Source organism: Mastigoproctus giganteus, chromosome 3 (assembly GCF_048544385.1).
Source record: "Mastigoproctus giganteus isolate SK-2022 chromosome 3, ASM4854438v1, whole genome shotgun sequence".
Lineage (NCBI taxonomy): Eukaryota > Metazoa > Arthropoda > Arachnida > Uropygi > Thelyphonidae > Mastigoproctus > Mastigoproctus giganteus.
Genome location: NC_143577.1, coordinates 66,637,314 through 66,656,709, shown reverse-complemented (window position 1 = coordinate 66,656,709; position 19,396 = coordinate 66,637,314). Strand labels below are relative to the sequence as shown.

General features: G+C 39.6%; 1 protein-coding gene across 1 annotated transcript in view; it reads right to left on the bottom strand.

The window, feature by feature from the left end:
- Positions 1–19,396, bottom strand: part of cv-c (RhoGTPase activating protein) — a 534,147-nt gene that overhangs the window by 403,652 nt on the left and 111,099 nt on the right. The window contains exon 2 of the mRNA XM_090369318.1: positions 595–788. Coding sequence (XP_090225444.1) covers positions 595–660 — 66 coding nt within the window. The 5' untranslated portion in view covers positions 661–788. The remainder of the gene's footprint in view (positions 1–594; positions 789–19,396) is intronic.

Below are 19,396 nucleotides of genomic sequence, written 5' to 3'. Positions count from 1 at the left end.
CCGTAAAGCAATTCTGATCATGTTTACTATAGTCTTTTCAAATACTTTTTGAAAAGCCTATTGCATACTTTGTGTTTCAATTATGTAAGTATCACATTTTATATCATCCTGTTCTAAAGCCTTTTTCGAAATGTGAATTCATCTACGCCAGTACGCAAAGAAATACTTTTTCCCTCGCCCTGAAAGCAAGTCCTATATGATATAATTTATGGTCATTACATTTGTAAATTCCTCTACATTACACACATAAAACTCAGGTATCAAATCAAAAAGATGCAAAAAACAAAATCTCTACAGAAATACGATCCAAGTAATTAAACCAAAAGAACAGCTGTACAAGTAAAAGTTGCCAAAAATTAAGTGCAGCAAAATAAAATCATTCAAAAGCCATAGCAATATAATATGTAAATTACTTAGCAGAAAAATAGACGAGGCATAAAAAAAAACAAAAAAAAAAAAAAAACGGAAACTTCACTCAGTCTAATTTTGTGTTACTATTAGTCTAATTACTAGAATCGATTTCATTCCAAATGTGTTTTGCCATCCACATACATATAGCATATCAACATCAATATGAAATAAAGTGTCTCTCACCTGCGCTTTCTCCAAATATAACTCAACTTCCCGATAGGGGTCGTGACAGTTTCTATCAGTGGTCATGTCTTGAGATGTGATGCTTCGTGACAAATCCTTTCAGTAAGTTATTGTTACGTCACGCCACGCACATCACGCACTGTCGTGTGTTGGGATACCATTGGTCAGCACAAGGTAGGTTTTATCCTTAGCACCTGGAAAAACACAAAAAAAAGTTCACTTTCACCAGATCGATGCTCTCGCAATTCATCTTAGATAAAATTGCTTTAGTCAGCTGTTTTAAGATGAGTTCGTTTTAATCAGTTGTCTACTGTCATATTTTCCTAGGGTTATTATTTAAAATATTAAGATTTTATTGATACTAATATGCACAATTTATTTTTATATTAGTCTTTATTAATTCACAGAAGCTCCAGTTAATTTGCTGGTATAATTTTATTTTATATATCGACTTCGGAGAATTCCTAGTTTTAAATTTTGAATAGTAATTGCACATTACACGTTAAAAACTGCACCCTTTTTTTTGTTGTTGTTTAATGCTGCATCAGTCACTGCCATTGCAGAAAAGTTTGAACAGCGATTCACAAGTCACAATGTTAACATACAAATGAGAATATCTGAAAATTATATTATTCGTGTGGGAAAAAAGTATTTTTCTGCATATAAATCTAACGGATGCACCAGAGCTGATTTTATTTATTTATGTTTTTAAGTTGCACAACTTCACTGAATTCATTAACAGCGGAACAAATTTTATTTCCTAACTTTATGCAAAGTTTGGATCAGTTCATTTCTGCCGCTGGTGGGCAAAACAGGTATCGACTCGTCATAATGAGTCGATATTTGAAAATGAACGAGGAACAAGTGAACATTATATTTTTCTTCAAGCTGAATAAATGTGGGGAATTACCAAAATGGCTTCTCCCCGTGGGAGAGAATAATTATTAAATCGATCCCGGACATCAAAAGCGAAATGAAAGCCACCGCATACAACAAGGTCCAACTACCAGATCATGCAAATAAAACTTTTCTCTTTCTCAGTTTCATACAATCTCTTAAAGACAATGAAGTCACTACTGATATTCAGACTACCCTGATTTAAATCAGCTTTGTATGATAAAGCTATGGCTAATTTTGCGAGTGTTTTGAAGAGAATGACCTTCAGCAATCCTGTATCAATGCAGCGAAATGTTACATATTACTTTGAAAGAAACAAACGTGTATTGGGTTTTATGCACTCAGTTCTAGAATTTAAGATTTAGGTAGGAAGGGAGAGACAGAGAGAGTGTAAAAATAACGATTAGAGAAGAGAAAAAGAATGAAAATAGCTCTATAAAACATTTATACAATATAATTGTGTAAACATTTTGTGGAAGAAGCAGGAAAAACTAGAAGAAGCGAAGACAATTAATGTGAAAAACATAAATAAAACTGAACAGAAATTAAATAAAATATAAAGAATATTAAAGGCCCACAAGAAAAGGGGAATTGTTAACTGTTACGAAATGTATATAAGAATAAGGATGCGCAGAAAACAGAGCAACAGCTGTTCTGTGTATAAACACACAAGCACCGTTTTGCCTATCGATCTGTTGGAGCAAGAATCGAAAAATGCACCGACAGCGCGCGCTCGTATACATACGGTCGAGAATATTTCAGCGACACCTGCAACATGTTACAACAACTGTCATCGAAACGTGCTTATTGCGAAGTTCACCCACCTCCTACGAACACATTACGAAATCACTCCGCACATGGCAAGACACAGCCACCGAATTGTCAGCTACCAACATCGGCATTTCAGAAAATTGTGAAACACGTGGGACCCTCGACTGGCTCATATTTCGCTGGACACTACCCCAACTACAGTAACAAACGTATCTCAATTAACCGGTGGATTCATGTTACGTATTCCATATAGAGCCCACCACACTCCTTTCCATAAATATTCCAGCCGCTTCTGAACATTCTATCCCACAGCAAACATACCGCCTGCAGAGAAAAAAGGTTCTGTTTAATTGGACAGGATATCGTTACGAGATGGCCCAAGAAAAACAACTTCCAGGGATCATTTTAGAATACGCACGCAATGAATGCCTTAATTATCATACGATTAAGCTATATTAAAAACTATATGTTAATTGCACTAAAATATTTAAAAATATGTTGCTATAAGAACAGAAAAAATAACAGCTACACAGACTAGGAGAGCATGCAATTCTGTGGCATTCTTCTGTATCAGTGCTGCAACCTGTTTCTTTTAAAGGCACTTTCATTAATACTTTGGCACTTGTTTGTTCGCTACACTAAGAAAAGTTTAAAAGACAAACTAAGACCGAATGGTATAAAATAGACTTTTCGATTTAATTACTTTTTTTAAATGGAAATATCATGTTAATACCTTTCAAAACAATTTTTTAATGCAAGTCAAAATATTTTATATAAATAAGTAGTTTTATTTATATTTTATACGTATTATAACGTTGACAAGAATCAGATCAGATACAACTGATAGGTGTCATACACAATCGGCCAAATGGCATATTTTTGAGTTCCCTCAAGGAGTCTCTTTCATCGGACCAGCTGAACGTCATGGAAACTTAATGTTGACAACCAGGTCAATTTCATTCAGGACAATATACTACGGGCTTGTGACAAATCGATGAGTTTTAGAAAGAGGAAATCTTATCATGTGCCCTGGTGGTCACCAGTTTTATCGAACCTAAAATCGCTAACTAGGCGAACACGACGTGAATTTCAGAGAGCAAAAAGGGATAGAACCCGTTCATCCCTGGCAATACTGGTGATAAAATATATATAAGCAAGCTCGGTGGCAATATCACCAAGAGATATATAGACAGAAAAAGGCTTAATGGGAAAGTATGGTGAGTTCCCAGGTAAATGCTGATCCCTGGGGACTGGTGTACAAGTTACTGAGTAACAAGATCCCGCCTGGAGAGGTGTTTGCTTCATTTAAAACTGCAGAGAATCAGGACACCCTTTCGTGGACGTCTTCTATTAATAGAATTCTTGATGTAATCAGACACCAGGACGATGGAACATGTGAACTCCCGGAGCAGGTGGAAATGCAATCTAAAAAATCGACTTATATTGGACAGTCTGAAGAGCCTCCTTTCACATTTGAAGAGGGAGATAATGCAAAAAATTCAATGCGCTTTGGGAAATGTCCAGGTTTTGATGGTCTTGAAGTGGACTTCTTCAAAAGAGCTTGGAAAGTTGTTTCTCCTTTTATTCTCAAGCTGTTTAATTCGCGTCTACAACATGGAATATTTCCTAAAGCCTGGAAAATTGCAAATCTTAAGATACTCCTTACACATCCGAAGAAACCTGAGGACGACCCGGCTTCATATAGGCCGATTGCCCTGCTACAAGTTATGGGCAAGGCACTGGAAAATGTGATCGCTAATCGGCTATTATTAATTCACACCAATAAAGCATTATCATCTCCGGATCAATTCGGTTTTACTCGTGGTAAGGCGACTGAGGATGAAATTACCAGACTCCTTACTTTGCAAAAGGAAACTTACAAAATACCTTCTTGGCCTCTTTGTGGACTTCAAAGGAGCCTTTGACACCCTTTGGTGGCAGAGTGCTCTGGAGAGGTTCCGGGAGGCCGGGGTTTCTAGACCAATCTTCAAATTACTTACAAGCTATTCAGTGCAAAAGCATCATTTTAACGTAGCCATCTACCAAAGTAGTTAACTTGATTAATTAAATTGGCATCGTTTTGGTTATATCTCATATTGTGTTATATCTCATTATATCTCATATTGCACTAACCTACATGTTAGTCATTCTACCTCGTAGCATGAGGCCTTTGCCTTTAAATATTTTATAGTCTTTATCACTGCACACCATCAGGCATCTCTCATATTGTGAAGCTATACTTCATAACTAGGTTGTCATTATTGCAACACCAGGGTACCTGCCCACTCACCAAAGAGAAGCCAACAAGCTTTGAAACGGTGCCGTCTGGGTGGTGGTATCCGCTGAGAATAAATAACAGTAGCCTTCTCCACTGGTGAAGTATTATTTATTCAAGGTAGTACAATACCATGGCAACTCGTTGTGAAGGCATTCACAATATGAGATATAACCAAAACGATGCCAATTTAATTAATTAAGTTAACTACTTTGGTAGATGATGCTTTTACACTAACCTACATGTTAGTCATTCTACCTCATAGCATGAGGCCTTTGCCCTTAAATATTTTACAAGCTATTTTTACCAGCACTCTATCATAGTTAAGAGTGGTACTAAACAGGTCTCTAGGCATGTTACAAGGGGTTGCCCACAGGGATCAATTCTTTGCACCCTGTGTTGGAATGTTGTGTTTGACTCATGGCTCACCAAAAAATTTGAAGGAACAAAGGCCTATGCAGACGATCTTACCATCCTTGTCGGCGGAAATTCAAGGAAGAATCTGGAAGACACAGCTAACTCCGTCTTACAAGAACTTTCAACTTGGCTTGCAATTCACAAACTGCAAGTTTCAACAACGAAAACATTGCAGATGCTTTTAAAAGGAAAATTAGATAGAGAACGTCCGCCACTTGTAAAGTATACAGGACAGACAATTAAATATAACGCCATAACAAAATATTTAGGTATTCCACTTGACGATGCCATAAGTTGTCTGCCACATGCAAGGTATGTGAAAGAGAAGTTAAGTATTTCTTATCCAGATTGAGATAGGTAAACAGGCAGGAATGGGGCCTGAGAGGTCATTCACTCAGGTTATACTATAATTGTATTTTTTTTTTTTTTTTTTTTTTAACTATCACTGCTTATACAGCTGGAGCGTTGGGACATAGGGACAACAAGTCTGCAATTATGAAACGGCTTCTGCAGGCCCAGTGTGCTGCCCTCCTGATGACTTCACGGGCGTGTAGAACCATTTCTACTATGGCTTTGCAAGTGTTATTGGGAAAATTACCTCTACACTATGGAATACAATACAGATACATGATGTATCATCTGAAGAAATCAATTCCTGTTACTTTAGATGTGCAACTTGACCTAGATGCTTCTTTAACATCTGGGAAAAGAAGGCTTCGTTCCATTTATGCAGATAAATGGCAAAGAGACTGGTCAGCTTCGGAACATGGCGCCGTGACCAGAGAGTTTTCACCATTGGTGAAGGAGTTTAGGAAGAGAGAATCTTTGTGGTTTGCGCCTGGATTGCATGCTACATTTTTACTCACCGGCCACAGGAGTATTAACAGCAAATTATTCAAATTAGGAATGTCTGCTACAACGCTTTGTCTCTGTGGACAGGAAGAGAGTATTGATTACATTATTTTCGATTGTCAATATTATCAAGAATATAGGCGTGAACTGCAGCTTGTTTCAGATACCCTCACAATAGGAAATAAACCTGCACTTATCGGATCTCAGGTAGCATTTATAGTACTGAACACTTTTGCCTCACGTGCATTTAAAAGAAGAGAGGAGCTTAGACTTGCTAATTTGGAATAGTTTTATCAGGAGTTGATGATGATTGGATACTCATTGTAACCAAATATATCCTGCTGGACATTGGACGTGTTCCTGTATATAGTGTAAATTCTTGGTGTTCTTCTGAAGACGTGGAACCTGTTTATAGCGCGATTGGGGTAAAAAAAAAAAATTAATTTAAAAAAAAACTTGTTTCTCCGAGGAAGTGCCTGGAGCATTGTCTACAGGAGATTAGTCATAATTATATCTCAAGAAATCGTGCTGATCCTAGCTTCTAGGATGGGATCCTCCATGGAATTATTTCCCATAGCATGAGAAGTCAGTACATTCCTCCACCTCTATTTCCTTTAGTCTTGCTTTATTTCTTCTACCTTCTAACTATTGCAGGGTTCTTCTGTTTGATCCTCCGCTCTTCAATTCTACCGGCAATCCAAAGGTCGCGGGTTCGATTCCCGCCTCGGGCTTGGATCAAAGTACTGCAAAAACCTTGGGAGGTGCAATATGGCCACAGAAGCCGATGCGCCAACAACTACCAAATCAAAAAAAAAAAAATCTTCAATTCTACCTCTCCAGCTCCCAAACTTCTCCTTCTATAACCTTTTCATTTCATTTCATTTCATCCTAATTTGGGCTCTCTCGGGTCTTTTGCCCTGGGGTGGAACATGTGTCCAGGTGTTGCTACTTCCCATCTGCTAAGAGCCAGGTACCGGCCGAAAACATAACACGCCATATCATTTACACATTTACACATCCAACACACTACATAAAAATGGCCGGTTTTGGCGTGAGCTTCTACACAAGATGTACAATGGCGGATGATGATGGGATAAACCCTGGGATCCGCCTCAACAACACATGAATATCCCCTGAATATCAACTGTGACGGAGATAATAATGGTCCCACCCCGATGGAGAAAAAGAGTGGGTGTGAACCATTTAAAACGACCAGATGAGTCTACAGAAGAGGTTGATTTCCGAAAGGGGGGGGGGGGGGAATGCAAGAAGTAATAATGTCGCAGAGTCTAAAAATGAAGGAAAGAAGTTTGTTCCGGTAGAGCATGATTACTCTAGTTCCAGCAGACTCTGTCGGATGACGGAATTCTGAAGGGAGAGCAGAAGCTAAAAGGGGCGAAACACTTGTTGCCTCATTTAGGTGAGGATCTCGCCTCATTCGGAGAAACAATGAAAGCAAGGGAACTTAATTTAGCTAAGCCACCACGTAGAGAAGGCAGATAACGGGAAAATCGACAGAATTGAGTTCATGTAGGGCAACTGTTTCATAAATAATATAAATAAATTTTCTGTTTATACTCCGGGACGACTACACGGTCAGGAGTTCACAAGGTAGAGAGAATACAAGAAACAGCACAGTATTCAGCAGTCACGGGCTTGAACCCGGTTCACTCAAGGCACGTGTACTTATGCACCCGTGCGCTGACCACTCGGCAATGGCGGCCATAAGACACCTGTCAACTCCGAAAATGTTTCTGTAATCACGTTTCGGAGATGGAAGGGAGTATAGAGGACTTTAGTAATCTCTTGTTTGTTTATTTATTTGGTTTTTTTTAGGAGCATTAGGAACTAAGGCCATATTCCTCCGGGATATGAGGTGGTTGTTCCCTGACCTTTCCGCATCCTCCGTATTTGGTGGTGACGGGCTCGAACCCCGGTCTAATCAAGGAGCATGTGCTACGCAGTGCTGCTCCTTCCCACCTGGCTACGGAGGCGCCCGTAACCTCTTGTACAGGTTTTTGTGAATCGCTTTTGCAGTTCGTCTACTGAATCACGTACTCATAGGTATATTAAATATTAGAGGACCTTGCTCATCTTTGGCAAATCCGACAGTTTCAATGGCGCTTAAGATGCTATAGCTTTTGGGTTTTGGGACTGACAGGGAACGGGTAGTAGATATTATGGTCGAACCTTCCATTTTAGGAAAATTTGATAATTTATAGAGGGATATGGAAGGAAGAATTATCGATAGACTAGCCGTGCGATGGTTGTACTGTTAGATTTAGATTTATTAATGTTCATGCGCTAAACAACACGGCCAAACGGATAAGGATCTTTTAATAGTTTACGAGGTTTTACGATAGGAGCCCAATGTTGAAGGGGGGGGAGGGTACTGAAACAAGCTTCTATACCCCATTATGTATAGAACAAGACAGTTTTCGTAATCTGGGAACAGGTGGGATTTGCATGCTGCGTGATATTTATGCTGAAAGATACTGGTAGATATTTGGCAATTTCACAATTCCGCTACTCGTGGGGCTACCTGGATCAGAGGACATCGGAGTAATCGTTTGTATAGTCATACAGAATACTTAGTTCCTGAATTGAAAAACATTAAAAAAAAAATACGTTCAATATGCGAAGATAAAAATCAGACACAGTGCTCCCATGCAGGGACATATGTAAGTTCAATAAAACTGGAGTTCTTTGCACCGACCACCATTACAATAAAAGAAAATTTAAGAAAGTTATTTAAAAAAAATGTTTGGGATTTCTGTTTACACTTCTGTAAACAGAAAACAAAGTATTGAATTAAACCAACAAAACTTTAACATGTTTAAAAAGACAACAGAGGAAGACCTGAAAAAAAAATTAAAGAAAACTGAAAAATCCGGAAAAAGAACACACAGGTTGTGTGGGGGGGGACACAGCCACCCCACACACACAACCTGCAGAACTAACCAGCACAACAACCCACATAGGGCCGACCGGGCTAGCCGGGTGGGTAAAGTGCCTGCCTGGCAACCCAAAGGTCGCGGGTTCGAATCCCGCCTCGGGCTTGGATCAGAGTAGAAAATGCAAAAACTTTGGGCGGTGCAATATGGCCACAGAAGCCGATGCGCCAACAACAAAAAAAAAAGCCCACATAGGATCTGAGCACGAGGTTTGGGTTCATCCACTTCGAGGCTTCAATTCATCAAAAAAAATCACTGAATCCAGGATATCCTACTTAGTATCCTGCTGTTGAAAAATGGATTAGAAACTTCATGTATAAATAAACTGTTGACGGCACCTCTTGCCAGAATGCGCTTTCGGAATTGAGAAATACGGCAAGCAGGAGGCTGGCAACAGGTAAGAAATTCTGGTTAAATTTAATTTTTTTTATCCTTATACTTATATTACTCAAATTGTATAGAATAGGTAAAAACTAATAATGTATACTGTATTCAACATAATGTGTAAACTGTTTATAGTACAGTAATTATCCACTAAAAGTTTTGTATATGTAATATTAATATAATAGTAATTTGGTTTATTATTATTTTTTTCTATCCTTAAAAAAACAGCCTATGTATGGTCTGAGGATAGGTTCCGGCAAGGTTCCCTAAACGTTACCTTAATGCAGCGGTTCTCAAACGTGCGGCGCGGAGCCGCGGGATATTTTAAATTTTCGAGGGGAAACTAGACACAGCGATACTAGACTTCTGTCGGACACCGCGCGAACTACTAGCTCGAGGTAGTTCCCAGTTTCAACATTACTTATTAAGTTGTTTGGACCTAACTACTTAATAAACGGAACTGTTAGGTATTTCTTTTGGCCTAGGGGCACCGTTAAAAAATTACTGGAACACTAAGAGCGCCGTGAACCGAGAAAGTTTGAGAACCTCTGCCTTAATGTATAGGAATTTAGCTTTTAGCTAAATAAACTATCTTAATATTTACGTGGTATAAGAGTGGTCATTATAAAAATCTGAAATTCATGGAAAACCACTTAACGTCCTTCTCAAACTACATTAGAGGTGCATTGGCTTCACTTTGCGCACAGAATTACACAAATGTATGTGGTTCTTTCGAGTACATAGGCAGCGTCCAGTTCAGCTAAATATTATCTCGGATACCGAGCGCGATTGTTTGGATTATCGGGTAATGACCAAAAGTCTGTCATTCTTCCATATTTCTACAAGAAACTGTTGAAAATATGCCGCATGTTAACATCTACTGGATGGTCGTTGGCAGTACGTTCCGGTCAAGACACTCTATTGGACGCTGTTGTTTGTTGTTTACTGTTGTTTTGGTTTTTAGGAGCATTAGCAACTAAGGCCATATTGCTCCAGGATATACCGTGGTCATTCCCTGACCTTTCCGCATCCTCCGTATTTGGTGGTGACGGGCTCGAACCCCGGTCTAATCAAGAAGCGTGTGCTACGCACTGCTGCTCCTTACCACCTGGCTACGGAGGCGCCTACTATTGGACGCTCCATAATCGTTTTGTAGTAGCCGCACCGGGTCCTAGGGTTCCCCGTGGTATACGGCTGGAGTAAGTTTTCAAGAACATTCAGAGATCTCGGTTATCCATCCAGAATAGATCTGGCCTAGCGGGTAGTGCATGGCCACCTCCCAGTGAGAAACAATATAGTATGGTGCACAGGAGAGGGAGGCCCATGGTGTTGGGGTTGCTCTGCACGGGAGATAGTCGCTCATGCCTTATTTCACTGTCCGGCGGTACAGAAGGTTTTTGCTGAGATCGTGTATTTGCAGTTTCCTCTTTCAGTCTCTAGAGAAGTAAAACTTCATGATTATCTTATTAATGAAATGATATACCACTTATGGAAGATAAAAAAGCGTAAAGGATTAATAAATGCGCTGAAAATCAAGAGGGAAATTGCTAAAACAGCTTGGATTAAATACTTTTTGCTTGCAGAGTTTGCTAGGGTGGGTAAGGACAAGTTTAATAGGCAATGGTGCATACCGACAAATGTTTGTAGAGTAGTTAGTCATGTGTCATACTTAGTATTTAGGCTATAGGCAATTTAATTAGTGTTGGGGTAGTATTGTACTAATGCAATGCACAGCGTAGGCTACTGTTAGCAAGAGTACATATTCTTAGCATCTCATGGTGTGAAAGTATCCTGCGAGCAGGTTCTCATTTTATACATTGGATGTCAGAGACCAAATGAGGACCCACTGATGAGGAGACAGCTATCCTTCAAATGACCCGGTATATAATGCAAGTGGATAGCATAACCTAATTTTATTCTGAGGGGGAGGCGACCGTTTTTATGCCACTAGTGGAGTACCCCCGTATGCGGATCCGTGTCCTCCGGCGTAAGAGAGTGACGGAAATGCTCCAGAATCTGATCAGAAAAGGATCACTCAAGGTAGCCTCAGCCTAGAGTTTCTCAGACGGGGTTTATCCCAGAGAATAAGTCAGTAACCAGAACTGGATAGGTACCAATGAGTGGGTGTGAGTAAAACTACATGGATATCGAGTTTACTATCTGGATCCCAAGGAATATAGCTCTTGTCCTTTCTTTCGAGGTATGCTTTAATCATTTATCATCCTTCTTCTTTCCAACAATTCTTAAGCTTTTCTCCAACTTTCTAGAAGCCTCCAGGTTAAAGAGAGTTACATCTCTGATTATATACCCCGAAACGCCCGTTTTGGTATCCACTAAGAACTGAGAATAAGTATCAATTTTCTCTACTACAGGGGGGGGTCCCCCGGTATCCGAGTATTCATTAACCGAGTCCCCGCAGTTACGAGAATTTGAAAATTAAAGAATTAAAGCTTTTTCCCTTGAGAAAATTGACCAAGCACTTGAATATTTTTTGTGAGAACGATCTTCATGATCGTGCAACAAATGTTAAGCGCGAAGTTAAAGACATAACTAAATGCTACGACACATTTGTATCTGAAAAAATACGACAAAAAAAAAAAAAAAAAAAAAAACGCGAACTCTGGATTCATTCTTTATTTGTACAACTGAAACATAGTGTAACTTCAATAAACTTTACTTAACCTTATATTGCGTAACGTATTATAATAAAAAATGTCTAATAAAATAATTTTCTCATTTTTCAGTTCCTTCATCTATTATTTACTATGTAAAAGTACATAATAAACATTACCATATAATATCGGTGTAGATACACCATATCTAGTCACCCTTCACAACGAGTTGCCCATGTATTGCACTACCTCGAATAAGTAACACTTCACTTGGAATACCAGGGTACCTGCCCACCCTCCGATGAAAAGTCAACTAGCTTTGAAACGGTGCCGTCTGGGTGGTGGCGCCCACCGAGAATAACCGACAATAGTCTTCTCTATTAGTAAAGCGTTACTTATTCAAATTAGTGCAATGCATGGGCAACTCGTTGTGAAGGATGAGCACAATGAGATACAGATGAAATGATGTTTTTCACAATACAGTACTATCATAGTTTTTCTTTAAGAGTTGTCTATGGTGTATCTACACAGATATTATATAGAATCTTAAACTCTTAAAATATTAAGTCTAGTTGCATTTAGTTTTATTTAAATAATAAACATTATGAAAACTGGTCTCCGTTTTAAGTGGAATTTTCTGGAACCAATTATCCTCGGATAACGAGGATCCCCTGTATTTATTCGAAGTATTAATGAGTTGAACGTGAGTAAAATGGATGTGGCTCTGTTCCTTTCTTTCGGGGTAAACTTTGGTCTCTTACTATCTTTCTTCTTTCCGGTAACTCTTAAGCTTTTCTCCAACTTTTAGAAGCCTATAAGATAAATAGCATTACATCCCTACATATATACCGGAAACTGCTGTCTGGATGGTGGTGGTATCCACTGAGAGTAACAATAGTCTTCTCTATTGGGGAAGTGTTACTTATTCGAAGTATAACCGGAGAGGCAACTCGTTGTGAGGGCATTCACAATACGAAATATAATCAAAAGATGCCATTATATTAGCAGATTTACAACACCTACACTGGGAGAAACGCTAACGGAAATTAAGCAATGCACTTAGTGGATTTCACACTACTGCCTTCAGTACGACTTTTTTTTTTTTTTTTTTTTTTTTTTTTGCATTTGGTATCCAGTCATATGATCGTATTAAACAACGTACACTAGAACTAGTTCTTCCTAACAGTACCGCAGTTTCGGCACTTGCCTTTTGTTTGAAGGGATCTGGATTCAAATCCCGTAGCCAGGTTGCGAAACTACATCTGCCATCTCCCCACCCTCAGGTGGCGAGCCTACCGGTATGGAAGTTTCGCCACTATATGTCGGAGAATGAAGGAAATTTTAAAATGGCCTCTTCAATCACTGCTATACTGTCAATCTCTGGTAATTCCCACTCAGGGAGTAAGATTTCCCGGAGCTACTCCAGGTTTTTTTCAATTAATCAACGTATGAATTGGAGCATCATAAGAACTGGTACACTATGGCTGACTAACTCATGAGCCAAAATTTCCGAAAGAAGAAGAAGAAACAACATACTGGGACAATGAAACAGGTTTGACATATGACTTAAGCAGAAGTTTAAGTCTAGCCTGTTTCCAAGGCAACGGGAATAATCCCGATGACAGACACGCATTCATAAGATTTAATATAATAATATTATATTAAATCTTATGCCTGTTTCCCGTTGCCTTGGAAACAGGCTAGACTTAAACTTCTGCTTAAGTCCTTTAACAAACCCTCCAATGATCTGGCCTTTTACAGGCCCATTGCCCATCAACTCGTTTTCTAAATTACTATTTAGATTTCTAAGTTCCACACTTCAATTCGGCTTTACCCGTGGAGGTCTTCTGTTGATGTTATTCGTCAGGTTCTGAATACTGTTCAAAATTCCACTTCTAAATATGCCCTAGGTCTCTTTGTTGACCTCAAAGGGGCATTCGACGCTGTTTGGTGGCCGAGTGTCCTGGCGAGGTCCAGAGAGGCCGGGGTCTCTGCTCCCATTTACCGCCTTCTTTCGAATTATTGTGATTCTCGCAGCATCACAGTCATTTCAGGATTTTGTTCTGTCACAAGATCTGTAACTAGTGGCTGCCTTCAGGGCTCTATTCTGGGCCCTGTGTGCTAGAACATGGTCCTTGATGGGTGGCTCTCGGTTGACCGAAGCGACCTTGTTATTCTGATTTTTGGTAATTCCCGTCGGGAGCTTGAGCACAGAGCAAATGAAGTTCTCGAGGACTCGAATATCTGGTATCAAACACAAAAAATTCAAATCTCGACTAAAAAAACAAAACAAATGTTGCTAAAGGGCTTCCTTGATGTGAATAGACCACTTGTTATTAAGCTAAATGGAGAAATTATTAGGAGTACTAGGCAGCATAAATACTTCGGAATTTATTTGGATGACCTCTTAATTTTAATTATCATGCAAAATATGTACTTCAGAAAATAAAAGCTATAACCTATAAAATATTAAAATTACTAAGACACTTTTGGTGTAAAGAAATCTTCTATTAAATTATATTACTCTTGTATATTTATACCAATTGTGTGTTATGCGGCTGGGGCCTGGGGATAGAGAATTCGTAATTCCCTTGTTCAAAAATATCTTACTCAAGCACAAAGATTTGTTTTCTTCTCGCTGTAAGTAAAGCTTGTCGAACTGTCTCTACAGCTGTTCTCCAGGTCCTCAGTCATCGATTGTCAATCCAATATGATGTAATGTTATTCTATCTTTTATAGTGTAGAAGAAAAAAATGTTCCTGCGGTTGTAAATGGTTTTACTTATAATACTGACTTACAAGAAAATGTAGACATTAAAACAATGAGAAATGAATGTTGTAGAGCGTGGCAAAATACTTGGCCTACCTTGGGTAGGGAGAGCTAAGGGCTCGGTCCTCGACCCTTTTCCTCTGGAACATCGTTCTCGATGAGTTACTTGGCTTGGATCTGGGCCCTGTTACTATCCAAGCATTCGCGGATGACATTACCATCTCCATCGCAGCGAACACCAGAGCAGCTCTCGAAGCCAATAGCAATCAAGCACTACAGATCTTACAGGACTGGGCGACTCTACGCAAGCTCCGGATTTCCCAACAGAAGACACAATCCATACTTCTCAAAGGCACCCTGCCCTTGAGAAATATGGTACAAGGTTCAAAGAAAAACCATCAAGCTGGTAACCTCCCTAAAACACCTAGGTATTATCCTGGATTCGAAGCTCTCCTTCTTCCCGCACCTCTCATACCTTCAAGTCAAAATCAGAAATTATGAAGCCCTAATCGTCCGAGTAAGCAGGTGTGACTGGGGACTGAACCGGAGAACACTCAAACTCCTGTATAAAGTTATATTCCCCCCTGTTATTATATACGGATCCGGGATTTGGTACCACAGAGCAATAAAAGCCGCCGTAGCCGAGTGGTCAATCGCGCGGGTGTATTAGTACACGTGCCTTGAGTGACTGGCGTTCAAGCTCATGACTGCTAAATACGGTACATTTCATGTATTCTCCCTATCACGTGAGCTCATCTGACCGCGTGGTAGTCTCGAAGTATAAACAGAATATCTATTTATTTAATTGTTCAGAATAAACACAAACTAGAAACAATTCAGCGGAGTATATTGGTCGCCATTACCAGTGCCTGCTGCACAGTAAGCTCTCCGGCCCTCCAGGTTCTTGTCGGTGTCCTCCCTCTTGACTTGGAGGTTATCCGTCGAGGATTGCACTATTGTTTGTCGCGGGGCATCCCAGCTACCATCTTTGGCCATACCATCGACACCCACACTGGCTGTAAGCAAGAAAAGAAGCTAGCTGCCATGCTACTACAAATCTGGCAGACAAGATGGGAAGAGACGGACAAGGGTCTAATAACTAAGAAATTCATCCCGGACGTGACTCTTGTTTATCAAAAATCGCCGCCTTGGTTCTCTCCTAGCCTCTACTGTACATATATTATAACTGGACACGGCTATATAAATCATAAGTTGAGGAATCATCAATAACCCCTACTATGTATATGGAGAAATTGAAGATTGGGACCATCATCTTTATAACTGTCCAATTTATGACGATCTTCGAGGAACACTATACACCGGACTCCAACACATACAAGGACAAGAGCACCTGTTCATTTCTGACGAACAACACTACAAATTACTAAGGGAGTACGCACGGAACTCTTCTTTGCAAAGCGCAGGACTCTACAACCAACTCCAAGCTAGGGATACAAACACGTGAGGACTTGCTCAAATCGGAAATAAAAACCACTTGACCGTTTTACCAATATCGAATTGCTAACCTTGGAACATCCAGGGTAGGATTACCTGCTAACTCACCGACATGGTTGGGTAGGCTCCAGTGGTCTTGACCACTCCCGCCAAATATAGGTAACACTCAGCATATATATCACTCCGCATATCCTCGTACCTTAGTATGTAAATCTCACACCCTCCTAGCACACTGCCGTCCCGGGGTGACCCACAGTTTCATGTGGTTAATAAACGGATGATAATAATAATAATAATAATAATAATAATATATAGCACTCTCACTGCATGGCTTTTCTACCCTTCTGGGGTTATCCCCTCCTCTTTTCGCCTGGTGGGGAATACACTCCACTGTTAACTTAGGATAGGCCATCACCTACGTCTCCTTACTGTTACTTTCGTCCCCCCCCATCTTCTTCCGTACACCCTGTACTGCCACACTCTACCTTATTATTATTATTATTTTAAAATTTTTATTATTATTTATTTTTTCATTTATTATTTTTTTAAAAATTGGTCTGCATTCAGGAAGCTCAGCGACCCTGACGGAGATCTGCAAGAGAATAATGGGCAGCCTGGCTACCTCCTAGTGGTTTGTGCGGGCAACACCACTAGGGTCCCATCAGGGACCCTGCGGTCAAATGCCAGGACACACAACAGAACCCAGCATAATACTACGCATTCAATACACAACACTTTTCTGGCATTTACAGTGTTCTGTATTTTTCACAGTGTAGATATGGTGCTGATATGAGAAACCACAGGTGGCACCCGACCGTAACACTATGCTTCAGCTACAATACACGGTATGGATAACCTACATGATATATATGGAAAAATAATAATAAGAATTTTCGGATATCCAATGAAATTTTAATGCCAATTCTAATGATTTCCGATGACGATTTTAATAAAATTTAGAATGGCTCGAAAAATCTTTCTATGAGGGTTAAATATTGTACAAAATTTTATGGAAGTCCATCCATTAGAAGTCTAGTTATTATATGCAGGGGAAGGACAAGGTAAAGACAAACAGATGCTTTACGCGTATATGCTAACGCATTAATAACTGTGGAACACGTATCGTCAGCAGTAAGCTTATAATTTACAATCCGTAATACGCGATTTTAGCAATCTATTTTTAATCACATTCCAATAGGGCACATGTTATTTAAAATTAACAGTATCCTCCAAACTGCAAATCCAAGTAAGACGGAACACACACACAAAGGGGTTCTAACCATACAAGATCTAGTTTTCTTTCGCATGGATTAAAACACTGCTTTTTTCAGAAATGTTCCATCTGGCGAACACTGGTAATCTTGTGCTGCAGAAGAATGAGATATTTAGATACTCATTCCTTTACGAAAAAACAGACTCGGCATGCATAATAAATTTTCTCGTGCTGCTGGTACCTCCATAGGATTTTTTTTTTTTTTCCTTAATGATTTCCTACTATTCGTAAACCACGTTTGAATAAAACCTGTGCTTTTTCTTTTTCGAAATTAGTCTACAAAAGAATCCATTTGCACTTTCTGTAATAAATAATGAAATCAACAAACGCATATAACTTTTGGGATGTCCTCGATTACAGAAGTATAATTTAAGATATAACATCCTAACCGCTGCAGAAATAGGTGAAGAACTCATTAACATTCTAAGAAAACACTACTATAACCACACCGTGAAAGCAATCCGTGTTATAACGGGCTTCCAATAGAAAGGGGCAGAAGGAATAAATACCCAATTATTTCTTATAGACACCGACGGCATTTCTTGTGCTCCTCAAAATGCTTTCTCACTGAATCTAGACACGTGAAGCATTAATCTGATGCAGCTTACTCTAATCAGGCCATTGTGACGCAAGTACAACCAGCTGAAAAAGTGCTACTGGGCCCCCAACACAGGTACCGCTCAATGCCAAGAATCTTAAGCGGAGTTTCCCTCATCCCGTTATCCTCTTATAAAAGGGGCTGCGGCTTGATATCGTATTCATTGCTCCGGCTTAGCATCTATCGCTCTGCCCCCTCACAGAATCAATGATTGATAATCACTATTTGAATGGCGCATTCGACAGTGAACAGAGGCCCAACTAGGATGTTCACTCCGCCATTCTTCCCGCACCCTGTCTAATCGTTTCTATACACCTTCAGTAAGTGGACTTGCGCAGTGGGAATAAGGGGAATGTTCGCTTCTGTCTATCCTTATAAAATATCCAGCCAAAAGCTATTGAATGCGAAGCTAACTGGCGTTAATCATATCTGTCAATGAGCAACTCTTAGACAGTTTTTTTTTTTTTTTTTTCTGTGAGCTTACTTACATGCCTACCATATCACATGATCTCCGCTGTCCCAGACCTCTTGTGACTTAATATTGACCCATGGGAGTTCAAATGTCTTTCACAATAGCAACACATTGAAGACGGAGGGAGGAACTCGGTAACAGTGGTTCGCACGTGCTCAGGGCATACCGCTCATGCCAAAAATGTTCCATAAGGAGAGTGTTCCTCACCAGCCTTACCTAGCGCTTCATCCAAAGTCCAACAGAGTGAAAAAAAAAAAAAAAAAAAAAAAAACAATCGTCACGATGGAATGGTTTCTCGCTGGCTGCTTATTACAGTTAAATTACAAAAAGTTAAATTGTGAATTTAAAAAATTAAATTAAATTACAAAAAATTAAAATGTTTGATTTTTTTTTCTCTGGACCTTTTGCACTCATCAGCGAATTAGTCACAGTTTTCTCTAAGCTGCAAACCTTGAAAAATACTGTGACTATTCCTAAGCGAGGGCGGCCAAGAACCTCCACTTTTCCTTTAATAAAAATTTAAACCATACGTTGTCATAATACTGAAACTTTGAACAATTATTTCCTTGTTCTGCCATTCACAGAAAATTTGTTTTTATAGAAACAACACTGTACTCTCTAAAGTATTCGGATGCTCCTTGAACGCCTACTTTAATTAGAAATGTAGAAAGCAGAAGAGCTATGAAAGTATGGGGGGAGAGGAAAGATCGGCAGTGCCAGTATGTCGCAGTGCAAAACTTACTAAGTTTCTGAGAGATTTTGACTAAAGGGTGTCACACTGGACTGTATGTTACTGTGATCCGTTTAGGCATTCCAAAGTTTATCTTTATATTCTGATACAGGGATTTTGCATCTACACTGTTACTTGTGCTATCGATGCCTTCGTTATGGGCAAACAGCAGAACGTTGTTACTTAGAAGAAGCAATTTGCTTTCATTGTACGAGGAGCGGACATTCTTAAGATGAATGTGCATATAAGTATAGTATACTGAACCTAACTGTGCAAACTGTTTGGCTGGGAAACGTTCTCCGTCGCACTCTGTACGAAGCTCACTGTGTCCTTCATTCCGGAG